Here is a 26,259-nt window from a genome sequence, read left to right as displayed (position 1 = left end):
TCAAATGGTAGAATGACACCTTGAGAAAAAAGAAGCTCAGGGACAGTGCCCAGAGCTCAAGGCCCTGGACAAAAAAAAAAAAAAAAAAAAAAAAAAAGTCCAGGAGTGTGGCCTAGTGGTAGAGTGCTGGCCTAGCACGCACTGGGTTCCATTCCTAGGTACCATATACACAGAAAAAGCCATAAGTGGTGCTGTGGCTCAAGTGGCAGGGCATTAACCTCGAGAAAGCTCAAAGGCAGTGCCCAGGCCCTGAGTTCAAGGCCCAGGACTGGCAAAATATAATAATAATAATAATAATAATAATAATAATCAGAATCCCGGCGCTGATGGATCCTGTCTGCAATCCTAGCTACTTAGGAGGTTGAGATCTGAGAATCGAGGTTCAAAGTCAGCTCTGGTAGGAAAGTCCACGAGACACACCCTCAATTAACCACCAAAAAAGCCAGACGTGGAGCTGTGGCTCGGTTATACAGCGCTCGTCTTGAGAAAGCCCCAGGACCGGCACAAGAAAAAAGGAATCAATGCCCCAAAAGTACCAATTCCCCGACTCGGAAACACCTAGACCTGTTTTCACAGTGGTCAGGCCGGGGACGGGGGGCGTGGCTACGAGAGGGGCGTGGCCGGGGCGTGGCCGGGGCGGAGACAGTCGGAAGCGGGGGCGGAGGCTCAGGAAGTGACGCCCCCACCCCCTCCCCCGCGCTCCGGGGTGGGGACTTCTGTGGAGAGCGCGTCGAGGCTGCCGCGCGGTTCCGACGCCGGCGACGGCAGGATGGAGAACGGAGCGGTGTACAGCCCTACCACCGAGGAGGACCCGGGCCCCGCCAGGGGCGCCCGCGGCCTCGCTGCCTACTGCTCGCTGACCCGGCTCCCGTGGTATCGACGCCTTTTCAAGGGGTTGCAGCTGGTGAGTGGGTTCCGGGGGCCGGGGCCCCGCGGGCTGGGGAAGCTGCTCCGCGCGCGCGCGGCCCCTCAGTGCGGTTGCTCGGGAAGTCGCCGTTTCCACACCCCAGTTCCTTCCCTCTCCACCTGGGGAGAGGGGCGTTGCCCTCCTCCTGCTACCGGTGTTCGCCTGGCCGCCGCACCTCGGGGGTTCGTCCCTCGCGTCCCCGAGGGTTACCCAGGACGACCCAGCGCGCTAGGAGGGCGCAGGAAATGAGTCGGGGCGACCCTGGCGGCCCCTCGCGCGCCGTGGCTTCCTTCCTCCCTCCGTCACCCCAGCGCCGGCCTGCGGGCCGTCCAGTGCTTCCTGTTGATCCTTCCCGGCGTTTGCGGGCCTCCTGGCTCTGCCTGGCCCCGGGGACGCCGCGGCTTCTCCTTGCTGGATAGTCGAGGTGCGACGGCACCGGACAGTCCCGGTCCCCAGACCCAGGGTATGGACTCCAGACTAGATAGTAGAGTATCTGGGAGCCTGGATTTAGAATTGAGCCCCCGTGGGACCGTGTCAGACACTGATGGATATCATTTTCTGCAAGAGGAACAAAATCAGAATGCTTAGGATGTTTATGAGTTTGATTCCCTTCCTTCTATCCTGTCCTCCTCTATGTTTCCTTCCTCTTTCTTTCTTTTCCGTCCTTTCTCTCTTTTAATAAACCATCCCGGTTGAAAACAGCTCACTGGGTTACCTTAGGGAGAACTTAGAATTCTCACAGCTCAGATAACTAGAGCTTTAAATTCTTAGACTTCAGATGACCTAATTTTTTATTGCCTAAGAAAGACGGCAGTCAGAAAGTTGGCATTGCTTTTAGCAGCCAGAATGCCTGTATCTAGGGATGTTTGGGAAATCATTTGGAGACAAGGGATAAAGTGCCCTGTGGAACCCAAGAGGGTTTTGCCCTGTGCCTCTCCAGCCTCCCTCTAGGTGGGTCCACTTTGGCCTTCTTTAGGCGGGCTTCACGGCCATCAGACTCTGTCCTTCCACTGTCCCTTTGCACAGCCTGTACGTAGACTAAAAGAGCTTTCTTCGTTTTTCCCCTTGTCAGTTCTCACATGATCTTTCCATATCATTTGTGTCTCTGCAGTGAAGGTTAAATGTTTGTCTATGAGTAGAGAACTCTTTAGAAAACAAGTACTGTGGGTCTGAAGCGTTCTTGCTGCTCAAAAGAGATCTGTGTTGGTCTGATCATAAGTATATTTTTAGATTGCTTTTTTATTTCTTCAGTCAGAAGTGGAAAGTCTAAATTACATTTTCTTGTTACTCAATGTGGTTTAGTAAATTCCAGAGTAGTAACTTGCAATGTAAAAGGACACCATCTTTATTGTGGAGTTTTAAAATGATTTTTTTCAATTTGCCTTTTCATTTTGATGGTTATCTTTTTGTTCCTGCTTCATTTGCTTTCAAAATGTTATAGCTTCATAATAACAGTATATTAAAGTTACCCAGAAAGTCCAAGGAAGTGATAGATGAAATTGTTCAAAACTGCCATCCTGCCTAGCACAGTAGGAAAGATCTTCTTTACTCTCACTCAAACTCTGTATTTAGATTGTCGTACTTTAGATGACTTATTGTTAAGATAAAAAAGAACAATAGAGATCCAGTAAGGGAACAGTATTTTAGCAAGGGACCTGCAAACTCTGTGAAATTGGGTTCAAAATGTCCTACTTTGATAGACACTGGTGGCTGTAACCCTAGCTACTCAGGAGCTGAGATCTGAAGATCATGGTTCAAAGCCAGCCTGGGCAGGAAAGTTTGTGAAACTTTTATCTCCAATTAACTACCAATGGAGCCAGAAGTGGAGCTGTTGCTCAAGTGTAGGGTGCTAAACTTGAGCAAAAAAGCTAAGGACCAGCACGTGCATGCACACGTGTACACACACACACACACACACACACACACACACACACACACAGTCATACTTTTATCTTTTTCTTTTTCTTCTTTTTTCCTTTTCTTTGCCAGTCCTGGGGCTTGAACTCAGGATATGGGCATTGTCCCTGAGCTGCTTTTACTCAAGGGTTGCAGTCTACCACTTGAGCCACAGCATCACTTCCAGCCTTTTCTGTTTATGATGTACTGAGGACTTGAACCCAGAACTTCATGCATGCTAGGCAAGTACTCTACCACTAAGTCACATTCCCAACCCCAATCTGAGCCTTTTTGCTTAAGGCTAATACTCAACTCTTGGCTTTTGGTGATTATTTGGAAATAAGAATCACAGATTTTCTTGCTCAGGATAGCATTGGACTGAGATCCTTAGATCTGTTTCTTGTACAGCTAGGATTATAGGCATGAGCCACTGGCACCCAGGTTTCTCATACCACTCCTCAAAGATTTATTTTTCCAAATCTCTGAGGCCTAGTGGGGTTTACAGATAAACTCAACACTTGAGGGGTATAGTGTGGAACTTGTATACACAGGAGATTACAGATAAGAGCAACCTTTTTCTAGCTGTTAGTTGTGTAGTTGTATTACTCATTCAGATAATGACTTGAAATTTGTCAGACTTATCCAAAATATAAGCATCTCTAACATGCAGCATATCCTTCTACAGTAGAAGAAGACTTACAGTTGATAAAACAATGTAGGGAGTTACTGGATCCCTAAATTATATGCATTTTTTCAGTTTATTCTGTACATAGCTTTATCCTTATGCCTTTTATTTGGTGCCTCTCTTAGGGCTTGAACTCAGAGGCTAAGTGCTGTCTTCCGGCTTTTTTTTTTCTTCTTTTTTTTGGCTCACAGCTAGTGAGTGCTCTACTACTTGAGCCATAAATCCTAATTACATGTGTTGACTTGAGGATGGGAAACTGAAAAGGTTCCTCCTCTCCCTGTATACCCCACCAACTCTGGAAGCTTGATAATTTGCTTAATTATATTTGGGTAAATTTTTGTCATTAGAGGTACTTAACATTCCATAAGCAATATTGAGTATGATGACTTCCTGGTATTGAGAGCAAACTATCCTTTTTACACATGGGTTATATTTGCTCCTAACTTCTTATATCAGTGACATTTTCTTCCTATCCTTGACCATTTTAGTATTTAATTCCTTTCCTTCCCCTTCCCCTTCCCCTTCCCCCTCCCCTCCCCTCCCCTCCCCTCCCTCCCTCCCTCCCTCCCTCCCTCCCTCCCTCCCTCCCTTCTTTCTTTGGCTTAAATTCAGGGCCTGGGCACTGTCCTTGAGCTTTCTCAAGGCTAGTGCACTACCACTTGAGTCACATCACTACTTCTGGCTTTTTCTGTGTATGTGGGTGGTATGGTGGAATCGAACCCAGGGCTTTGTGCACGCTAGACAAAACGCTCTTACCACTAGGCCATATTCCTAGCCCCTTAACTCTCTTCTTGAAAATTTTCCTTTTTTCATTTTTTAAGCACACATAAAATCTGCTTGTAAAAATTTTAAAAAGAGGGCCGGGAGTTTGGCCTAGTGGTAGAGTGCTTGCCTAGCATGCACAAAGACCCGGGTTCGATTCCTTGGTACCACATACTTAGAAAAAGCCAGAAGTGTTGCTGAGGCTCAAGTGGTAGAGTTCTAGCCTTGAGAAAAATCCAAAGACAGTGCTCAGGCCCTGAGCTCAAGCCCAGGACTGACAAAAAACAAACAAACAAACAAAAACTTAAGAACCATTAAGCTGAGTGTCAGTAGCTTACATCTGTAATCCTAGCTACTCAGGAAGCTGAGACTGAGGCTTTCAGTTTGAAACCAGTGGGCCAGGGAAAGATCATGAGACTCCTTATCTCCAGTTACCAAAAAGCCAGCAGTGGAGCTGTGCTCAAGTGGTAGAGTGCTAACCTTGAGCAGAAATACTCAGTGATCACCATAGCAAAGATATGGAACCAACCTAGATGTCCCTGAGTTGATGAGTGGATCAACAAGTTGTGGTGTTTGTACACAATGGAATTCTATGCTGCTGTCAGAAAGAATGACATCGCCCCATTTGTTAGGAAATGGAAAGACTTAGAAAAAATCATATTAAGTGAAGTAAGCCAGACTCAAAGGAACCTAGGCTCAATGGTTTCCCTCATTTGTCATAATCAGTAGAAACCTTGGGCTCTACTAGCAGAGATCTGCAATAGAGCAAAATCTGGATACATAAGGCCATATAATGTGAAGCTAATTGAAAGGACCTCCAGGATATTGAAACAAAAGCCATATAATGAATGATTGTTGTCCTTAATGTACTATGTTGTCTCTCATCTCCTTTGCTGTCCCTTGGTTATCTCATATTGGTATAGTATCTCACTTTGTTATCTGATATATTGAATTTATTTGTATTTGGATATTTGAAATTTGATAGGGAAGAGGGGAAAACCAAGATGGGTGGGGGGTGTGTGGGGGGGGGAGGGAAATGGGTACCAAGACATGTGAAAGGGTATCAATGTATGTGAATTAATGCACCTTCTATCTGGCAAATATCATGTAACCCTTTTACTATTTACAATAAAAAAAATAGAAAAAAAAAAAGAAATACTCAGTGATAGTGTCCAGGCCCCAAGCTCAAGTCCAAGGGCCAGCACATACACAAAAATTAAATATATCATTAAGTTACGTTCTACCTTACACTCACTACTAGGATCATGGTTTGATTAACAGTTTATAGTAAGCCTACTTTATTGGCAGTTATTATATACAGTTTTGACTAAGCATGATAAAATAATGTATAAGAAATTTCAAAATCAAAAATTTTAAATTTCTAAGTGCACAATGTGTGGTTTAGTTGAAGCAGTGTTCAGTCAATCCTGAGTTATTGTCAGTTTTGTTTAAATCATTGTGTGATTCTTTTGTTTTCCTGCCCTTAATTGTATGAAAATCTGCTTTCCTGAATGCAAATGGTACCCTAGTTAAAAAAAAAAAAAGAATGCCCTTAATTTAAGAGATTAGGTAAAAAGAAGAGATTTGTTGAAAGGTGGTGGAAGTAGGGCAGTGTTAATAGGGTAAAAAAATGTATCAAGTATGTGAGGTACAGACCAAAACAACACATCCCAGACATGTAGTTTTTCCTTAGTGGTGTTCTCTTAGAACCATAGACTCACCCAAGGATCTGCTGTACTTGCTTTGTAAGTTGTTCTGAGAGTGTTGTTTTTTTGTTGTTGTTGTTGGTGTTCATTTGTTTCTTTTTCAAATAACATTCTTTTGGACTTGCTGATACAGAGTTAGTTGCTCCTTTCCTCCTGCTCTGAAATTGTGAAATTCCTTCAATCACTGTTTTGTTTTCTGCACTTGTCTTCTAACCTACTAAAATCAGTCAGCATTCTCTGTTCCTCCATCTAAAGTTCATATTCTCTTACTAATTTTCATGTAACCATTATTCCAATCTGGTTAGGTTAGCTGCTTTATTTTTTTAGATTTGTCCTACAAAGATGTCCCTTCCTGTGCAGATTTTGTGTGTCTCACATTTTTGCTTGAGTCCTACTTTGCCATTATGCCATGGTTCAGATACTCTTTTTTTTTTTTTTTGGTGGGTCATGGGGCTTGAACTCAGCCTGGGTGTTGTCCCTGAGCTCTTTAGCTCTAGGCTACTGCCCTACCCTTGAGCCAAGCTCCACTTCTAGAGGTTAATTGGAGATAAAAGTCTCAGGTTCTTTTGCCTCCGGTCTGGCTTTGAACCTTGAACCTCAGATCTCAGCCTCCTGAGTAGCTCGGATTACAGGCATGAGCCACCATGGCCAGCTTTCTGAGTATTTTCCTGAGATTTTTGTTAACATTTGGTGAATGCTCAGTTATATGGTATAAAATTTTTTTTCTTATTGTTTCTTGGACACTGAATTTGTATTCTACACATATTATCTGTTAGCTACAAAACAAAGTGTACTGTAAATTAAATAGTGCTATGATTATAAAGGAAGGCTAGTGACCTCTGAGGAAAGCAGCAGAGAATTTCATACAAATGATAGTTTGTGCTAATTTCTAGGCTTTTAAAATGGGATAATGGGGTTGAGAATGTGCCTTAGTGGTAGAGTGCTTGCTTAGCATTCATGAAGTCCTGGGTTCCATTCCTCAGTACCTCATAAACAGAAAAGGCCGGAAGTGGCTCAAGTGGTAGAATACTAGCTTTGAGTAAAAGAAGCTCAGGGACAATATCTTGGTGCTAAGTTCAAGCCCCCAAAAGAAAAGAGAGATGGGTGGGGGACACTCACTGGCAATGAAAACTAGTAAACATTCAGATTTAACTTTGCACTCTGATTCCCTTAGGATGGCCAGGTAGAACCTGCCTTATTAAAAGAATGTTGTGGGGCCAGGAGTTTGGCCTAGTGGTCAAAGTGCTTGCCTAGCATGCGGGAAGACCCGGGTTCGATTCCTTGGTACCACATACATAGAAAAAAGCCGGAAGTGGTGCTGAGGCTCAAGTGGTAGAGCTCTAGCCTTGAGAAAGTCCAAGGACAGTGCTCAGGCCCTGAGCTCAAGCCCAGGACTGGCAAAAAAAAAAAAAATGTTGTGGGGGCCGGGAGTTTGGCCTAGTGGTTAAAGTGCTTGCCTAGCATGCACAAAGACCCGGGTTTGATTCCTTGGTACCACATACATAGACAAAAGCCAGAAATGGTGCTGAGGCTCAAGTGGTAGAGTGCTAGCCTTGAGAAAGTCCAAGGACAGGGCTCAGGCCCTGAGCTCAAGCCCAGGACTGGCAAAAAAAAACACCCAAAATCGGGGCTGGGAGTTTGGCCTAGTGGTAGAGTTCCTGCCTAGCATGCATGAAGACCCGGGTTCGATTTCTCGGTATCACATACACAGGAAAAAGCCAGAAGTGGTGCTGAGGCTCAAGTGATAGAGCTCTAGCCTTGAGAAATCCCAAGGACAGAGCTCAGTCCCTGAGCTCAAGCCTAGGACTGGCAAAAAAAAAAAAAAACCAAACCAAAATAAAAGAATGTTGTGAAGTTGAAGATTTGTAAGATGACTTCAGCCAATAGAATACAGTGCAAAACTGGTTGGTGACTTGAGACTCACTGCCTCTGAATGGCTGCATCCTGCACTTTTCTAAACCAGACAAGCAGTTAATGTCTTGTGATATAGATAAGACATTATTGTCAGAGAGTCTTCAGAGATTAGTCCTGCATAAGAAGTAATAATAATCTTTTTTTTTTTTTTTGCCAGTCCTGGGCTGAAGCTCAGGGCCTGAGCACTGCCCTTGGATTTTTCTCAAGGCTAGAGCTCTACCACTTGAGCCTCAGCACCACTTCTGGCTTTTTCTAAGTATGTGGTACCAAAGAATCGAACCCAGGTCTTTGTGCATGCTAGGCAAGCAGTGCATGCTAGGCTACTCTACCAGTAGGCCAAACTCCCAGCCCCAGGGAGTAATAATAATCTTAAAATAATTTTTTTTGCCAGTCCTGGGGCTTGAACTCAGGGCCTGAGTGGTGTCCTTGGGCTATCTCAAAGCTAGAGCTCTACCACTTGAGCCACAGCACCATTTTTGGCTTTTTCTATGTATGTGGTACCGAGGAATCGAACCTGTGTTTTTATGCATGCTAGGCAAGCACTCTACCACTAGGCCAAACTCCCAGCCCAATAATCTTAATTTTTAGAGCATTAATTCCAACCTTAGAGTTTGGTATCTATTCATAGTTAATCAACGTTTATACTCCTGAAGTTTCATTTGCAGATTTATTTATTTATTTATTTATTTATTTTGCCGGTCCTGGGCCTTGAACTCAGGGCCTGGGCATTGTCCTTGGACACTTTTTGCTCAAAGTTAGCACTCTGCCACTTGTACCACAGCATCACTTCTGGCTTTTTCCTGTGTATGTGGTTCCGAGGATATGGAACCCAGGTCTTTGTGCATATTAACCACTCTACCACTAGGCCATGCTCCTGGCCCTCATTTGCAGATTTTCTTATTACAACTTGCACTGAGCCGGTTACCAGTGGCTTATGCCTGGCTACACAGGAGACTTAATAGCTGAAGATCCCAGTTCAAAGCCAGCCTAGGGGGGGCGGGGGGGGGAAAATGTCTATGAGTCTCTTATCTCCTATTACTGAGCAAAAAGCCAAAAGTAGCATTGAGGCTGAGGTAGTAGAGTGTTAGCCTTCAATGAAAAAGCTAAGGGATATTGTGTATACCCTGAGTTCAAGCTCTAGTACTAAAACCAATACTATTCGTCCAACCAACCAAATGGAATATTAGACATTTGGTTTGTATTCTGTTACAGTAATAAGAATTTTATAGTTATAATTGTAGGAGATTGAGGAAATACCTTTGCCTGGTGGCCTTCTGTGATTTGTCTCATTGTGTAGCTTTCTATCCCACAGTGTAGTGATTTGTAATACTTCTAACATCTTTCCTAGAGAAGTTCTTGGGGTGAGGGATTATCTTACCCTTCACTGATAACTTGCAGGAAATCAGAGCAGTGTTATGTGTTTTTGTCCTTATATATAAATTCTTTACCGTTCTGGGAGTATATAATGACTTTTTCTTTTCCCTTTATTTTTATTTTCATGTAATTCTAGATTTACGAGAAGTTTTGTTTTTTTTTTTTTGAACAGAGGTCTTGTATACTTATTTGTGTGTGTTGTAATTCTGTGCAGTTCTACCACATGTATATTCCTGTAGTCAACATCATAATGAAGACACTGAACTGTTCTACTGTAATATCCTCTTCTAGTGCTGCCTCTTTAGAGCTGCACCTCCCCCTTTGCTCTTGGCCACTACTTATTTATGGCCACATGGACTTGTTCTGCCTATGTAATTTTTTTTAGTTCAAAGTATACTGTAAAAATGAAAGTAATCTGGGTACCAGTGACTCACATCTGTAACCCTAGCTTCTCAGAAGGCTGAAATCTGAAGATTGCAGCCCAAGCACGAAAGTTAATCTCCTATTAACTGCTAAAGAGCCAGAAGTGGAGCTATGTTTTAAATAGTAGAGTACTAGCTTGAAAGGAAGAAAAAAAGCCAAAGGGAAGCACTCAAGACTCTTGAATTCAAGCCCCAGGACTGGCACATATACACTAAAAAATGAAATCATACAGTATGATTTGTGTGTGTGTGTGTGTGTGTGTGTGCGTGTGCACATGCGCGTGCACACGCGTGTGCACATATGCTGATGCCAAGGGTTTGTGTGTGTGTGTGTGTGTGTGTGTGTGTGTGTGGAATCATGGGACTTGAACTCTGGGCCTGGGCATTGTCCCTGAGCTTTTCAGCTTGAGGCTACCGCCCTACCCCTGGTCCTGGGCATTGTCCCTGAGCACTTTAGCTCAAGGGTATCACTCTTCCCTTGAGCCACAGCCCCACTTCCCATTTTCTAGTGATTAATTGGAGATAAAAGTCTCAGGTCCTTTTGTGCCTAGGCTGACTTTGAACCTCAATCCTCAGATCTCAGCCTCCCAAGTAGCTAGGATTACAGGCATGAGCCACCACACCAGGCTCCTGATACCAGGATTTTAAACTCAGGGCCTGGGTGCTGCCCCTGAGCCTTTTCACTCGGAGTTGCTGCTCTATCATTTGAACCTCACAGCTTCACTTGTGGATTTTTGGTGGTTAATTGGAGATAAGAATCTTGTGGACTTTTCTGCCTGGGCTGGCTTTGAACTGAAATCTTCACATCTCAGCCTTCTGAGTATCTAGGATTGCAGGCTTGAGCTGACTAGCACATATTTTTTTTTTGTTTTTCATTAACATATTTTCATTTCTTTGTAATAAATGCTCAAGAATACAATTGCAGGGCCACAGGGCATTCATACATTTTTTTTAAGTGACTGTCCACGTTGAGTTTTTAGTGAAAATACCATGAAATATATTGGTTCGCTTTTAGTTCCAACCTTGCTGCATTGGCCCTGTAGGAGTGAGATAGCATTCTTTTCAGCCACAATGACTAATCCATCAGTTATTTTCATAGTTTGGGCACCCGGAAGGAAACTCCCTCAGCCTCCACAAAACTACACCAACTAACAAATGAACATTCTGCCTTTTTTTCCTGAAGCTTCTTTTTGCCAGACCTGGAGCTTGAACTGAGCTTCTTGCTCCAGACTAGCACTCTACCACTTGAGCTGCAGTGCCGCTTCAGCCTTTTCTGTGTATGTGGTACTGAGGAATTAAACCCAGGGTTTCATGCATGTGAAGCAAGCACTCTGCCACTAAGCCACATTCCCAGGTCCCTTTCTCCTACATTCCGAAGAAATGTTAGCTAGCCCCAGTCCCAAACTGAAGCCTACCTTCACGGAGCATCTTCACTACCTGTCTTCAGACCTGTCTATCTTGTTGGTTTTGTCTAAGCATGAACATGTGTGCTTGGTACACCCTATCTTGAAATTCCTGTCCTGTTGGCTTCACCATCCCAGGCCTGTCTGGCTGTTCATTCCTAGACATACTTCAAGCCACTGTTCTATCTAGTCCACTGTCTAGGTTTCACTTACTTGCTGGCACACTGTTCTGTAACCTAGCTTCTCTCCCTGCCTGGAGTTTCTTGCTGATGTCACTAGCTAGCAACCTTGTAGCTCAGTTAAATGCTGATGTTTCTATGTTGCTCACCCTTGACCTCTAAATACTGTTTAGCATTTATGACTACTCTTATGGAAACACCTTTGTCTGCCCTACTTGGACTGCTGTTTCTGATTGTTCTTGCTAATGTTACTCCTTTTGCAAATCCCTTAAAAGTAGCAGTTCTGCCAGGCCTTGGTGGTTCATGCCAATAATCCTAGATACTCTGGAAGCTGAGATCAGAGGATCACTGTTTGAGGTCAGTCATGAGACTCTTATCTCTATTAAACTACTTTAAAAAAAAAAAAAGCTGGAAGTGGAGCTGTGGCCCAAGTTGCTAGTACTCTAGCCTTGAATAGGAAAACCCTTAGTGACAGTGTCTAAGCTCTGAGTTTAAGCCCCAGGACCAGCATCAGAAAAGAAAAAAAATGAAAGAAAGAAAGAAGAAAGGAAAAGAAATTGGGACCCCTTAGTCCAGCTGTATAAGGTGAGCTTTCCTCATTCTGAATGATCTCATCCTCTTCACTGCCTCCCTTATCATCCTCTGCATCTCATACCTTTCCTCTGAGACTCATGTCTCATAAATTTGCTAACTGCCTTGACACCTAACTTTATGTATACTCCCCCAACCATAGAACATTAAAATGGGATTCTCTCCCTAGCATTTGCCTCTTTTAAACAACAGCAACAAAAACCCTGAGTATTTCTACAGTGAGATATCAGTGTCAATACCACAAATGGCCTATGTACTGTTAAAATGCACATGCATTGAAAGGAATTTCCAGGTCAATCAGCTAACCATTTTCTGGTCACTGTGCCAAGCATCAGACCCCACACTTGTCACCACAGCCTGTCATGGACAGTAAGGAGCCCGTTGAGCCTTCTGCATTCTTTTGTTCTCAGTTGAAGTGTGCTGTTCCCATGCCAGGTTGTTCTATTAATACTATTAATACAATAAAGAATCAAACATCATGCAGATTAAAATTGGCTGCAGAAAGTAATTGTTTCTGTGAAAACTATATTGAATGCTTTGGGAGGACTGAAAGGTAAGTTAATTAAGTATTCATCAGTTGAGGAATTTCTTAAGGCAACAAAACTAGTCTGACTCTGGAAAGGTTCTATACTGTTTCACAAGTGCCCAAGACCTTGCTTCACTTTCATTGAAAGTAAAAGCAATCTAGAAGTGCTAGTGCATAAATGATGAAAAGATATTCATAACCATGATGTACAGTTTGAAGATATACCTAAAAAAATAGTGAATGTGGGGCTGAGAGTATGCCCTAGTGGTACAGTGATTGCCTAGCATGCAAGCATCAGGTTCAATTCCTCAGTACCACATACACAGAAAAAAAGCTGTAAGTGGTGCTGTGGCTCAAGTGGTAGAGTTCTAGCCTTGAGAAAAACCCAAGGACAGTGCCTAGGCCTTGAGTTCAAGCCCAAGACTGGCAAAAAAAAAACGTGAATGAATGTGCCTTTTTGTTTTAAGCAAAAATAAAGTACTTAGTACTTAAGCTGGGTATCCGTGGCTCACACCTGTAATCCTACTTAGGAGGCTAAAATCTGAGGATTGTAGTTTGAATCCGGCCAGCGCAGGAAAGTTTCATGAGACTGTTATCCCCAATTAGCCACCAAAAACCCAAAGTGGAGCTGTGGCTCAAGTGGTAGAGTACTAGCCTTGAGTAAAATAACTCAAGGACAGAACCTAGGCCCTGAGTTCAAGCCCCTAGACCAGGACTAACAAAACAAAACAAGACTTAGGATATAGTTAGGGGCTGGTGGCTCATACCTGCAATCCTAGCTACTCAGCAGGCTGAGATCTGACGATCACGGTTCAAAGCTAGTCCAGGCAGAAAAGTCCCCAGAGAGTCTTATCTCCAATTAACCACATAAAACCTGGAAGTGGAGCTGTGACTCCAAGTGGTAGAGCACTAGCCATGACTAGAAGAGCTTAGGGACCCCACAATGGACAACCACACACACACACACACACACACACACACACACACACACACACACACACACAGAAAACAAAATAACCAACTTAAGGTACATGTACATTATCCTATGTCCTCTTGTCTGCATCTCTTAGTGATTAACCCCTCTTCTTCTTATTATGATCCCTAGTCATTATCTTCCCTGATTTCCTACTTTAGCTTCTCAGCTAGCTAGTTTGTGCCCCAAATTTTCATTAGCTCCAGTTTCCTCTCAATTTTGGGGCTAGTAAGATGTATAAAAGCATAAATCTGACTATGTCACCCCTTTACTTTAAAATATATCAAATCTATCTAGGCATCAGTGACTCACGCTTGTAACTACTCTGGAGAACTGAGAACTGAGGATCACTGTCCAAGCCAGCTGTGGCAGAAAAGTCCATGAGACTCTTATCTTCAATTAACCACAAAAAGCTGAAATGGAGCTGTGGCTCAAGTGATAAGAGTGCTAGCCTTAAGCACAAAAGCTCAGGGACAATCCCAGGCCCAGAGTTTAAGCCCCAGAACTGGCAAAAGAAATCTTGTCAAATCTAAAACTGCTCAAGTCTAGTGCTAGTGCTCCACAACTTTGGGTCACAGTACCACTTCTGGTTTTCTGGTGAATAGGAGCTAAGTTTCACAAACTTTACTGAATCATGATCTTCAAGTCTCAGCCTCCTGGGTAGCCAGGATTACAAGTGTGAACTACCACTGCCCAGTTGGTACACTTTTCTAACATACATGTAAGCACAGTGTTATCTAAATGCTACTTGTATTTCCCTAAAAGCACTTTTAAGTTATGTGTAGGTGGAGTTCAGTCACTGCTTTTGTTTGCTACAGTCTTTATAAATTGAGTAAAGAGATGGTAGGCTGGCTTTGGAAAGAGAGTCTTGGTGTATATTGGCAAGACTGTCCTTAAACTCTCGATCTTCCTATCTCAGTTCCCTCAGTAGCTTGGGCTACAAGTACATACTGAATACCATGGGTTGTCTGAAAAACATGTAAAATGTTTCACTTCTTTTGTAGCTGCTGTCTCTGCTGGCCTTCATCTGTGAAGAGGTTATATCAGTATGTACTTTGTGCGGAGGACTATACTTTTTTGAATTTGTAAGCTGTAGCGCCTTTCTCCTGAGCCTTCTCCTGCTGATTGTGTACTGCACTCCACTGTATGACCGGGTTGATGCAGGAAAGGTCAAGTCATCGGTAAGTGGGGAAGGTCCAGTCTTTGTATGAAGGGCATAAAACACTATCTAAAAGTCTTGTGAGCTTTTATTGTGTATAATACATGCCTTCAAAACTGAACACTATTATGAGACACTACCCATTTTTCTAACTCCCTGCTTGTAATCAACTCAGACTTTGTTGTGATGGAGAGTGAAAGTAAGGTGGTAATAAGCGTGGCAAGACTGCCCAGAGTTTACTTATTGATTTGAAATGAGTCCACTTTTTTAAAGCTTAAACTTATTTCTCATATTTCAGTGTTGCTCATTGATTATGAGTTGTCCGAAAAACATTGCCAATAGTGCATACAGAATGTATTTGTTGATTGCTTATTCAGAAATTTCCCTTATAATTACTGTCTCTTAGGGAAGCATTATTTTCACAAAATTAGAGATACCTCTTTTTTCAGGGGGTGGGGACAGTAGTGGGAATATAAACTCAGGCCTCAATAAGACAGTCTACTAACCCTATATTATTATTTGTAAGGTTTGGATTTTTTTTTTTTTTGTGGATCATGGGGCTTGAATTCTGGGCCTGGGCACTGTCCTTGAACTCTTCAGCTCAAGACAACCACCCTACCTCTGGGCCTGGGTGTTGTCCCTGAGCTCTTCAGCTCTAGGCTACTGTCCCACCCCTGGAGCAACAGCCCCACTTCCCATTTTCTAGTGATTAATTGGAGATAAGAGTCTCACGTTGTTTAGTTCTTTAGTGCCTGGGCTGGTTTTGAACCTCGATCCTCAGATCTAAGCCTCCTGAGTATTTAGGATTACAGGCATAAGCCACCCTGCCCAGCTAAGCAATTTACTTCTTAAGTAGTATTTGAAATTGTCAGTAGTGGTCTGTACGCATGCCAATGTTGATATAAAAGAACATACATCTCTGAGGGAAAGCATAGAAATTGCCATAGAAGTCAATTGCCACCTGTATACTCAGAGAATCACAATTCAAAATCAGCCTAGGCAGAAAAGCTCATGAGACTTACCTTTTGGTAAAAAGCCGGAAGTGGATCTGTGGCTAAAGTGGTAGAGCACACTGGCCCTTGAGTGAAAAAGCTATGGGACAGTGCTCAGGCCCTAGGGTTCAAGAGCCATTACTGGCACAAAACAATAACAAAAATTACTGCTAGACACAGGTGGAAAAAACCTGTAATCCTAGCCACTCAGAAGGCTGAGAGCTGAGGACTGCAGTTCAGAGCCAGCCTGGACAAGAAAGTCTGTGAGACTCTTAGCTCCAATTAGCCATCAGAATACTAGAATTGGTGCTGTGGCTCAAGTGGTAGAGCTTTAGCCTTGAGTATGAAGAGATTCAGATACAGCTCCCAGACCCCAAGTTCAAGCCCCAGGACCAGCTTCCCCGCAAAAAAAAGAAAGAAAAAAAGAAAGAAAAAAAATGACCACATAGATTTTTAGCTACTGATGAGATGACCATACAAAAAGAAAATAGAATTATTTGATTTTAAATTGAGAAGTAGCTTGGGTTAATACTTAATGTGTGTGTGTGTGCTGAAGCACTTTAATCTATATACCTTTTCGTATCTCTTGGAATTATTTTTTTCATATATTTTTTATTGTAATTAATAGAGGGTTATATTATATTCGCCAGATAGAAGGTGCAATTCTTCACATACATTGATACCCTTTCTCATGTCTTGGTCCCCATTTTCCCCCTTTCCTATCCAATTTCAAATAACCAAATACAAATATATCCAATATATCAGATAACAAAGTGAGATACTGTAACAATATGAGATAACCTAGGGACAGTAAAAGAGATGAGAGATAACATAGTACATTGGAATTTTTTTTTTTTTGCCACTCTTGGGTCTTGAACTCAGGGCTTCTTTTGCTCAAGGCTAGCACTTTACCACTTGAGCCACAGTGCCACTTCCAGCTTTTTCTGTTTATGTGGTACTGAGGAATTGAATCCAGAGCTTTGTGCATGCACAAGCACCCTGCCACTAAGCCACATTCTCAGCCCCATATCTCTTGAAAATTTTTTTTTTTTGCCAGTCCTGGGGCTTGAACTAGGGTCTGAGCATTGTCCTTCAGGCCTAGACACTGTCCCTGAGCCTTTTTGTGCTCAAGGCCAGCACTCTACCACTTGAGCCACAGTACCACTTCCAGTTTTTATTTTGAGTGGTTAACTGAAGAGAAGGATCCTTATAGGGACTTTTCTGCTTGGCCTGGCTTTGAACTGTGATCCTTACATCTCAGCTTCTTGAATAGCTAGGATTACAGGCGTGAGTTGCTAGCACCCAGCAAGAAAAAAATTTCAGCTTCTAGAAAAGGAGTAACAAATTAAAAGCAATATCGAACATTTAATATGCTTGGTAGCTTTTGGCATGGCCAATATGTGGACATTGCTAATAACTGTTTTTGGTGTGTACTGTGTCCCATGAATTTTGTGTGTTATATTTATTGAGAACTATATTATCCCCAAAATAATTGTCTTGGATGCACGTCAGATAAATAGGAATGTTTGTGTAGTAGATTTGAAATATCTCTCAGAAGCAAAGAGAAAAACTTAAGTTCTGTATAATGTTAAATGAATTCTGTTTGGGTAGTTTTATAGATATTAGGTTGAGTGGAAGTTGTAGTGGAGAAAACTCAAATGTCAGGTAAAGCTTCTTTGAAGTGATTATCAATTTTCCTCTCTGAATACATGTTTAGTGTGTTTTCCGTTGGCATGTGAGCCGTACAGAGCAAGTACTTTGAAACCAGTGAGGGACCTCAAGGTCCTGAGCTGCTTCGGGAGAGACACAGAATCTTTGTAGTAGAGAACTTCATCACCTAAGCTTGCTTTGGATTATCCACTTGGAACAGGGAATAGCTCAGATGTCTGGGAAGCACACTGCCGCATACTTTGATTTGCATACTAATAGGTAGTTTTTTTTCATTCTTTTTTTTCCGTGGTGTTTGAAAGTACTGATGTCTTCTTTGAAAAGCTCTCCTAGCATAAATACTTTGAAACGGAGAAAAAAATGGTTTGTTTTGTTTTAAACCTCAGTTCTGGGGATTGAACTCAAGGCCTGGTGCTTGCAAGTCCTAAATACTTTCTTATCAAGAAGTCATTTGAATATGCCCTAGGAAGAAGATTACATATATGGCCTTAGAGCTTCCTTAGTAAAAGATTATCTCTTACTGTACTTTCTGAATATGTCCAGCCCAGAGCATGGATAGAATTTGAATGCCAAATTTGTTGAAAAATTACAAGTTGGGTATAAAAGTGAGTCGCTGAAGCTTTTGAAATTAAAATTTAAAAATACATTTCCATAAGTCTAACTACATTGTTTTCCTTCTGTGTGCATAGGATTTTTACATCACGCTGGGAATAGGATGCATATTTTTGTTGGCGTCTATCATATTTGTTTCCACTGATGTCCAAACCGAAGCTAACGTTGCTTCAAGTGTATGTATTTTGTATTGTTTTTGCTTATTTTCATGTCCTTAGAGATAGAGAATTTGGGAAGTAGTTGGCAAGTTTTACAATATGTGAAATATGTGAAGGTAGTTTACTTTTTTTTTTTAATGTAAGTTTCAATAGAAAACCTTAAAATAAGCCAGGCACCAGTGGCTCATGCCTTTAATCCTACCTACTCAGGAGGTTGAGATCTGAGGATTGCGGTTCAAGGCCAGCCCCTGCACAAAAGAACTTCCATGAGACTCTTATCTCCAATTAACCACCAGAAAACCAGAAGTGGTGCTGTGACTCAAGTGGTAGAGCAGGAGCCTTGAGCTGAAGAGCCACAGTACCACTTCTGGCTTTTTCTATGTGTGTGGTACTAAGCGATTGAACCTGGGTCTTCGTGCATGCCCAGAGTGCATGCTAGACAAGCACTCTACCACTAGGTCAAACTCCTATCCCCTGTCCTTGGGCTTTCTAAAGGTTAGTGTTCTACCGCTTGAACTATATCACCACTTCCAGCTTTTTGTAGTCAAGGCCTAGGCACTGTCCCACGCCTCTTTGTACTCAAGGCTAGCGCTCTACCACTCAAGCCACAGCCCTACTTCTGGTTTTTGAGTAGTTAATTGGAAATGAGTCTCATGGGGACTTTTCTGCCTGTGCTGGCTTTGAACCTTGATCCTCAGATCTCAACCTCCTGAGTAGTTAGGATTACAGGTATAAGCCACTGGTGCCCAGTTTCATAATTTTTTTTTTTTTTTTTTGTCGTCGGTCATGGGGCTTGAACTCTAGGCCTGGGCACTGTCCCTGAGCTCTTCAGCTCAAGGCTACCACCCTACCCCTTGAGCCACAGCACCACTTCCAGTTTTCTGTTGGTTAATTGAAGATAACAGTTTCACGGACTTCAGTGCCTGGGCTGGCTTTGAACCACTACCCTCAGATCTCAGCCTCTTGAATAGCTATGATTACAGGTGTGAACCACTGTGCTAGGCAGCAATGCCTTTTTTAAAGTATATATTTATTTAGATGAAGTCTTAGATTGTTTCAGTATTCAGTTTTCTTTGGACGTATTTAATATAGCGACAGTCATAGTCTGGAGATTGCCTTTTGTAAATATTTAAATTATGAAAAATGACTTAAATGAATCAACTTAAAAAGCAAGCAAATAAAACTGAGAAGTATGTGAGCAAAAGACCAGAAGATCACTTGTCAGGATTGTGTAACATAGAAGGTCCAGTGTGGACTGGATCTCTAGTGGTCAGACATCATCGTAGAGATGACATGTGGTCTGTATTTGAAACATTTAGGAAGCGTACAAGGAAAGTGAAGGAATGCATACATGCCATCAAGACAAAACACACTCCAGACTAGAGAAAGATCTGGTGGGAGTGGGTGATAAAGTTAAGTTTGCTGGAGACCCCTGGTTAATGGATTCAAGAGTGCAGTTTGTTAGTTGGGCACCCGTGGCATACCTATAATCCTGGCTGAGATTGGGCAGGAAAGACTGTGAGACTCTTGTCTCCAGTTAACCACCAAAAACAGCACGTGTCACTGTGGCTCAAATGGTAGAGTACTAACCTTGAGTAGGAAAAACTGAGGGACCAAATAAGCCGAGTTCTATGATGCTATGAGACAGAATGACAGAATGTGGTTTTGTCAGAGTTTGGGAAGGTAAGGGTCAGGAGACGTCAGCGGATTGCCATAGAGTGTTAATGGTCAGAGAGGTATAAACTGGGCATGCATGATGGCACATATCTTCAGTGCCAGCACTCAGAGGAGTCTGAAGCTGGAAGATGATGAGCTCAAGGCCACGTGGGCCAAAAATGGTTCCCCTACATACAGTTGTGGGAAATTACTCCTGTAATTTCCCTTTTCTGACACTCTTAGCCTCCATTTTCTTTAAAGGTTTTGCTAAAGCTAAATTTGAAGCTTGGTGTTCTCTCTGTCCACAGAATTCTCAGAATGTTTAGTCATATGTTAGAATACAATGAGGAAGTGATTTAAGGAAGAGGAAGTAGGTAGTGGCGTCATGTCGCTGTGTCGTTACAGTATGATAATTACCTAGAAAATTTTACTTTAACCTCATTTTGTTTTCAAAATGGAGTTTCGTTTGACATCAGTAACTTCATTTTCACCTAAAAACATGTATGGTTAGTCTATCGCTAAAATGTCCTGTGTCATGTCATTATTTAAGGACCTTATTTCTCCTCTACTGATCATTAAGTTTTATAGATTAACATCTAGGCTAGGATATTTGAGCTTGGTGGGATACTTGCCTAGCATACATTAGGCCCTGGGTCTGATCACCTGTATCACCAAACAAACCAAAAAAACAAAAACAACCCAAAAAACAGAACAGGACATTTATAACTTGTACAACTTTGACTACCAGCTGTTATTTTGGAAATTTTTTTTTATGACTTCTTTCCATTTTTTGGTAGGGAGAAGAGGCATTACTGGAGATTTGAACTTGGGGGTCTCATACTTGTATAATAGGTTCTCTACCACTTGAACCACTCACCATTTCTTTTTGTGTTGGTTATTTATTTTTATTTTTATTTAATTATTTTTGGCTAGTCCTGGGCTTGGGCTTAGGGCCTGAGTATTGTCCTTGGGTTTTCTCAAGATTAGAATCCTACCACTTGAGCCACACATTACCAATTCTGGCTTTTTCTGTGTATATGATACCAAGGAATGGAACCCTGGTCTTCATGCAACTATGCAAGCTCTACCACTAGGCCAAACTCCCGTGTTGGTTATTTTTTGAGCTATGTCTTTCTTTATGCCCAAGGTAGCCTGAACTACATTCCTCCTATGCCTTGATGAGTCTCTGGGATGACAGGCCTGTGCCACTGTACCTAGCCATTGTGCTGCTCTATAGTTGGGATGACAGGTGTACATCACTGAGCCCAGTCTAATGAACTGTTTTTGTCTGGCCTCAAACGTACAGTCCCCTGATTTCTGCCTTCTATGCATCCAGGATTATAGAGTTGAACCTTGGTGGCTGGCACTTTTTTGTTTGTTTTTGTCAGTCATGGAGCTTGAACTCTGGGCCTGAACACTGTCTTTGGGCTTTCTCAAGGCTAGAGCTCTACCACTTAAACCACAGCACCACTTCCAGTTTTTTCTGTGTATGTGGTACCAAGGAATCTAGGCAAGCACTCTTACCACTAGACCAAACTCCTGGCCCCCTACTTTGTTTTTCATTTGGGGTGGTCATGGGGCTTGAACTCTGGGCCTGGGCACTGTCCCTGAGCTTTTCAGCTCAAGGCTTGATCCTCAGATCTCAGTCTCCTGAGTAGCTATGATTACAGGTATGAGCCACTGGCACCCAGCGGCCTATTTTTTTTTTCTTCTTCTTCACCATTGCAAAGTAGTAGGTATTGGATAAAATTGATCAGTAGTCTTGTTTGCACGATGAACTCGCAGAGTTCTGTAGGAAATGTGAGATTATATTCTATTCTTTCTCATACAATTTTTTTTTCTTCTTTTGCTCCTCAAGTTTGGATTCATAGCAAGTTTTATGTTCCTGTTTGATTTTGTTGCTATGTTGTATGAAAAACGACAGGAGGCTCAGCTGAGAAAACCGGAGACTACTAAAGCAGAAGCCCTCACAGAACCACTGAATGCTTAAAGCTAAGGACCTGAAGAGAGCGGCTCTTCACGCACACATGCCCTCTGGCAGACAGCCTTCATGTGTTTCAGTGTTCAAGCCTGGGCAGCGGCAAGAAGGCAGTGCTGTCAATATTGGACTGTGTGCTGTCACTGCAAATTATTAGGTCAGGGGGATTTTTATTATTGCTTTTAAATTTTGTTACTAAAATTTGTCTCAAATGCAGGTTTTTTTTTAGGAGGAGAGGAAGAATTACTTGTTTAAATCACATAGTTCCACTGGTGATAAATGATTATGTTGCTCTGCTACAGGGCATTCTGTTACATGACTTAGCTTCTAAATTGTACTGTAGTGCTGTGTAAACAGCATGGTTGTGTTTAGCCTCTTAAAAATTGTTTCATTTTAAAATTAACTTGCTTAGCTGTTAATGATTACTGTTGAAGATTAGATTACGTTCAGTTATTAGACATGTAATGTTTATTTAAGTGACCCATATTTAAGATATTGATGTCTGGGTTCTTCCTTAAAAATAATACTTGGCCTTACTATATCTCACTCAGCTTTAAACTTATGATAACATTTTAGAATGATCATTAACTTTTTCTGAGACTTTGTAGAGTTTACTATGAAATATATGGAAGATGTTGGTATATTATATGGATAAAGCATCATCAACAACCTCATACTGCACTTTGGTTGGAGGTATGTAACACATAGAAAAATGGGAAAAAATTGATACTACATCTAAAGACCAAAGATAAGGCTAGAGTTTTGCCCACTACAGTGGAAATAATCATAAAAACAGACTTCAGACACTTGGTGTGTGTGTGAAGAGGTGAGTTCATGTTAAGGTACAAACCAGTCAGTCACCTTGTTGGCATGTGGTTGTTTCTACTTAAATAATGTGGCTCCACAGGCTCTTGGGGTTTTCTTTGAGCTAGTCTTCTTTTAAAAACCACAGCCCTTGATTTCTCTGCAGGTGCTTCTTTTTCTGACTTTTGGTCAGGATGGTCCATGTTCCGCTTCCCCATGGGACAGAGGTGAGCCTCTGATTCTTACATGCTGCAGGATGCATTAGGCTCCAGAATCTTGGGCCCTTGTACTTGGAGCAGTGTGTAGCTGTCACTTGTGGGTCCTTCTTCCCACATGGGCGCTGCTGGAGTTTCTCTTGGCAGTGATTCTCCGGACCTTGCCCACAGTAAGACTACTGATAGTAAGTAGAAAGGAGTACGCACACCATTCACAAGACTATAGCTGGCCGACTTCTCTGTTGCAGGACTTGGGATATGTGCCCTTTTTGCCCAAACTGTGTATAGGCTTGCACTTCTTTATTTTCCTCCTAGGGTCTTGCCTGAGACTGGAGCTATGCACCCATATGTTCCATCTCCCTGTACTTTGGTGGAGGTTTTCTAGGCTAGGTTTTCTTTGAAATCAGGTTTCCAGGGATACAGTACATTTTAATGTCCCCTTTAATGTCATCCTTTTCAGTTTTTCAGCACGTATTAGATGAATTTCAGTTAAATGGTTGGCTCAGAAATGGGTCAGACATGGCTCTGCTCTATGTTACTGGTTCTATATTTAACAACTTGGTCAGAGTGTAGGTGCTGGTGTTAGTGTTGGCATCACCACTGCCTGCTTGGGAGATAATGAAACTGATGTTTTTACTGGGCTTGTCATCTGAGAGAGGAGGAAGAGCTGGGCCGCAGGACCAGAGCACAGACTCATTCAAAGGTAACCCGTTTGTGTAGGCACCTGGAGAATTTCACATCAAACTCTACTGTTGGTCATTTTAAACGTTACCTGCAGCTATCTAGATCTCACTGCAACTTACCTGGGCTATCTCACTGTCACCACTGTGTCAGTTTCCTATTGCCACGACAGTACACTGAAACAGCAAACCTAGGAAGAGTTTTGGGGATTTCAGTGCATGGTCACTTGCCCCTGTTCCATTTGGTCTTGTGGTGAGATAGTACCTCAGGGTAGGGTCTGTGTGATAAAGCAAGTTGCTCACCCCGTGACATCCAAAAGCAAAAAGAGAAGAAGTCAAAGAGATTAAGGCCCTACAGCCACCTTCAGGGGCGTGCTCTCAGTGGCCTAACACCTCCCACTAGACCCCACTGAGAAAATCTTCATCACCTGCAACTGTCATTCTGGGGAAGGAGCCTCAGTTACCTAAGCCTCTGGGAGCCATTCCAGATGTAAACTGGCAGCACCTGTGCACCAGGCCTGGTCAGGCTTGGCAGGCATTCCAAGCTGGCATCACTGCAGCAGCTGCTCTCTGAGGTCACTCCCTTTGTGTCCTCCTGGGCACACACTCAGTCTTTTCCTTCTAGAAAACTACTTTATTTCCTTGTTTGTTTTTTTTTAATTCTGTTGTGGAAGGAGATGGATTGCAGGGCCTACTGTAGTGAACAAACTCTCCAGGAAGGTGGGACCAGAAGCAGGCAAGCCTTAGTATAGTCGGTATCAAGTAATTTTTTTTTATTAACAGCTGTGGTAAATGTGTTACATTTTATACAAATAATTGTTTAGAATGTGTCTTAAGAATTTTAGGGGAATATACTTACAGTATGAAATTTTATAATTGCTATACTTAAATTATGCTTTATTTGGAAACTGGGAAATATATCTTTACATTATTTATAGCCAATCATTTTTGTATTTGTTGATTTAAATCCTTTGGGTCTTTTTTTATCTCAATGTCAAATTTTGAAGTCTACTTTTTAAATAAATCCATTTAATTAAAATATTTTCTTTCTGTGGTCATCTATTAGTCATTAAAATCATGACATTTGTAGGAGCTGGCTGAGTAGCCTTTTTTTTTTTTTTTTTTTTTCTTGGTGCTGGTACTGGGGCTTGAACTCAGTGTTTGGGAGGTCTCCCTTAGCTGAGTCACGTCACTTCTGTCTTTTTGGTGGTCAGCTAGAGATAATCTTGTGGAGGGACCGGGAGTTTGGTGTAGTGGTAGAGTGCTTGCCTATCATGCATGAAGACCTGGGTTCAATTCCTCAGTACCATATACATTTAAAAAAGCCTGAAATGGTGCTGTGGCTCACGTAGTAGTGTTAGCCTTGAGAAAACACAAGGACAGCACTCAGGCCCTGAGTTCAAGCCCCGGGACTGTAATCCTAGCTACTCAGAATGATATCTGATATCCATATGATTCTTACCTCCAATTAATTACCAGAAAACTGGAAGTGGCACTATGGCTCAACGTGGTAGAGTGCTAGCCTTGAGCTGAAGAGCTCAAGGACAGCACCTAGGCCCACCACAGACAAAAAAAAAATTCTCATGGATTTTTCTACCTGGGCTGGCTTCAAACTGTGATTCTTAGATCTCAATTTTCTGAGCTTAAACCCAGGACTGGCAAAAAACAAAAATAATAATAAAAAAAATTGCAGTATCAGTGCCTTTAAATTCCAGAGGCATAAATTTGGACTTGATCACACTTCCAGACTTGGCTAAACAATGTAACCAACAAAACAAGCACATTCAGTGATTGCATAAGTGTGAAGCAAAGCCAGGGAGTCTCTGCTGAGGCTGGGACTATTTGTACAGCCTGCAGAATTCCTGCCTACAGTGAGTTTGAGAATAGCAAGGTCTTTATAGTCAGCAGAAGCACACTGACTTTGGTACATTCTTCTGAGTTTGCTATTTGGTGTTGAGAGAGAGCGAGCATTGTGTCAACGTACAGTGTACTGCAAGAAACAGAAAACCTAAGTCAACGTGTCAAGCAGGAAGGAAAAGTTCTTTCATAAGGCATCCAGTCGGGCATCTGACCCAGTAGCTGTTTACAAGGCTGAGTGAGGCAAGAGTATCACTTGAGCCCATCAGTTCAAGACTAACCTCCGGAATTCAGTGGCTCAACAAAGGTTAATTCAGGTGGTGGCTTTTGTTTTGTTTTGTGGTTGTGGGACTTGAATTAAGAGCCTTGGGTGCTGACCCTGAGATTTTGTGCTCAAGGCTAGCTCTACCACTTTAAGCCACAGCTCCATTTCCTCCCTCCCTCTCTCCCCCATCCCTCCCTTCTTTTTCTCCCCTCCCCTTCTTCCTCCTCCCTCTTTCCTTTCTTCCTTTTCGGTGGTGAATTGGAGAGTCTCACAGACTTTCCTGCCTGGTCTGGCTTCAAACTATAATCCTCAGATCTTAGCCTCCTGAGTAGTGAGGATTACGTGCACGAGCCACCAGTGCCTGGAGTTACTATGATTTTCTGCCCGCCCATCTTCTGCTCTTAGCTGCTTCTTCCTTCTTTTTAGTATTGTGCAATGGTGAAACTATGTCCAGATTTCATTGGCTGGCCCAGGGTCCAAAAGGAGAAAAAGAATTGTTTACTTTCCTGTTTTCCTTAAGACGTTCCTTTTCACTGAATCTCCTTAAAATTGTGTCCATCTGTCTGACTGACTGTCAGCACTAGGTCTTGAATTCAGGATCTCATGCTCTCACTTGCCTCATTTATTCAAGGCTGGCACTCTACTACTTGAACCACATCTCCACTTGCAGTTCTTTGTTGGTGTGTCTCATGGATTTGGTTTCATACCACAATCCTCCAATCTCAGCCTCCAAAGTAGCTAACCTTGCAAGTGTGAGCTACCACCACCAGCTTATTGCCTGATTCTTAGAAGTAGCCACGTATAGAATGAGGTTGAAAAACAACAATAAAAAAAAAAAGAATTTGAGGGGGAGGGTAATGGGTACCAAGACATGTGA

The 26,259-nt window shown here is 42.4% G+C and overlaps 1 protein-coding gene across 1 annotated transcript; it reads left to right on the top strand.

Annotated features, from left to right (window-relative positions):
- Positions 1–716: 716 nt before the first annotated feature.
- On the top strand, positions 717–24,299 carry Cmtm6 (CKLF like MARVEL transmembrane domain containing 6). The gene is made up of 4 exons (XM_090351803.1): positions 717–904; positions 14,343–14,519; positions 17,847–17,945; positions 21,442–24,299. Exons 1-4 carry the CDS (start codon positions 770–772, stop codon positions 21,571–21,573), a joined length of 543 nt encoding a protein of 180 aa, XP_090207929.1. The 5' UTR covers positions 717–769; the 3' UTR covers positions 21,574–24,299.
- Positions 24,300–26,259: the final 1,960 nt, after the last annotated feature.

Source organism: Megascapheus bottae, chromosome 18 (genome assembly GCF_031878675.1).
Source record: "Megascapheus bottae isolate mThoBot1 chromosome 18, mThoBot2.hap1, whole genome shotgun sequence".
Lineage (NCBI taxonomy): Eukaryota > Metazoa > Chordata > Mammalia > Rodentia > Geomyidae > Megascapheus > Megascapheus bottae.
Note: the sequence above shows the minus strand (reverse complement) of the source record. Positions and strands in the feature narration are given on the sequence as shown.

Bases quoted from the DNA above. Each gene is read 5' to 3' on its own strand.
- Cmtm6 (XM_090351803.1), top strand. From the start codon at position 770: ATGGAGAACGGAGCGGTGTACAGCCCTACCACCGAGGAGGACCCGGGC. The intron at 14,520-17,846 runs GTAAGTGGGGAA...CTGTGTGCATAG, and splicing joins CAGGAAAGGTCAAGTCATCG to GATTTTTACATCACGCTGGG. The intron at 17,946-21,441 runs GTATGTATTTTG...TTGCTCCTCAAG, and splicing joins AAGCTAACGTTGCTTCAAGT to TTTGGATTCATAGCAAGTTT.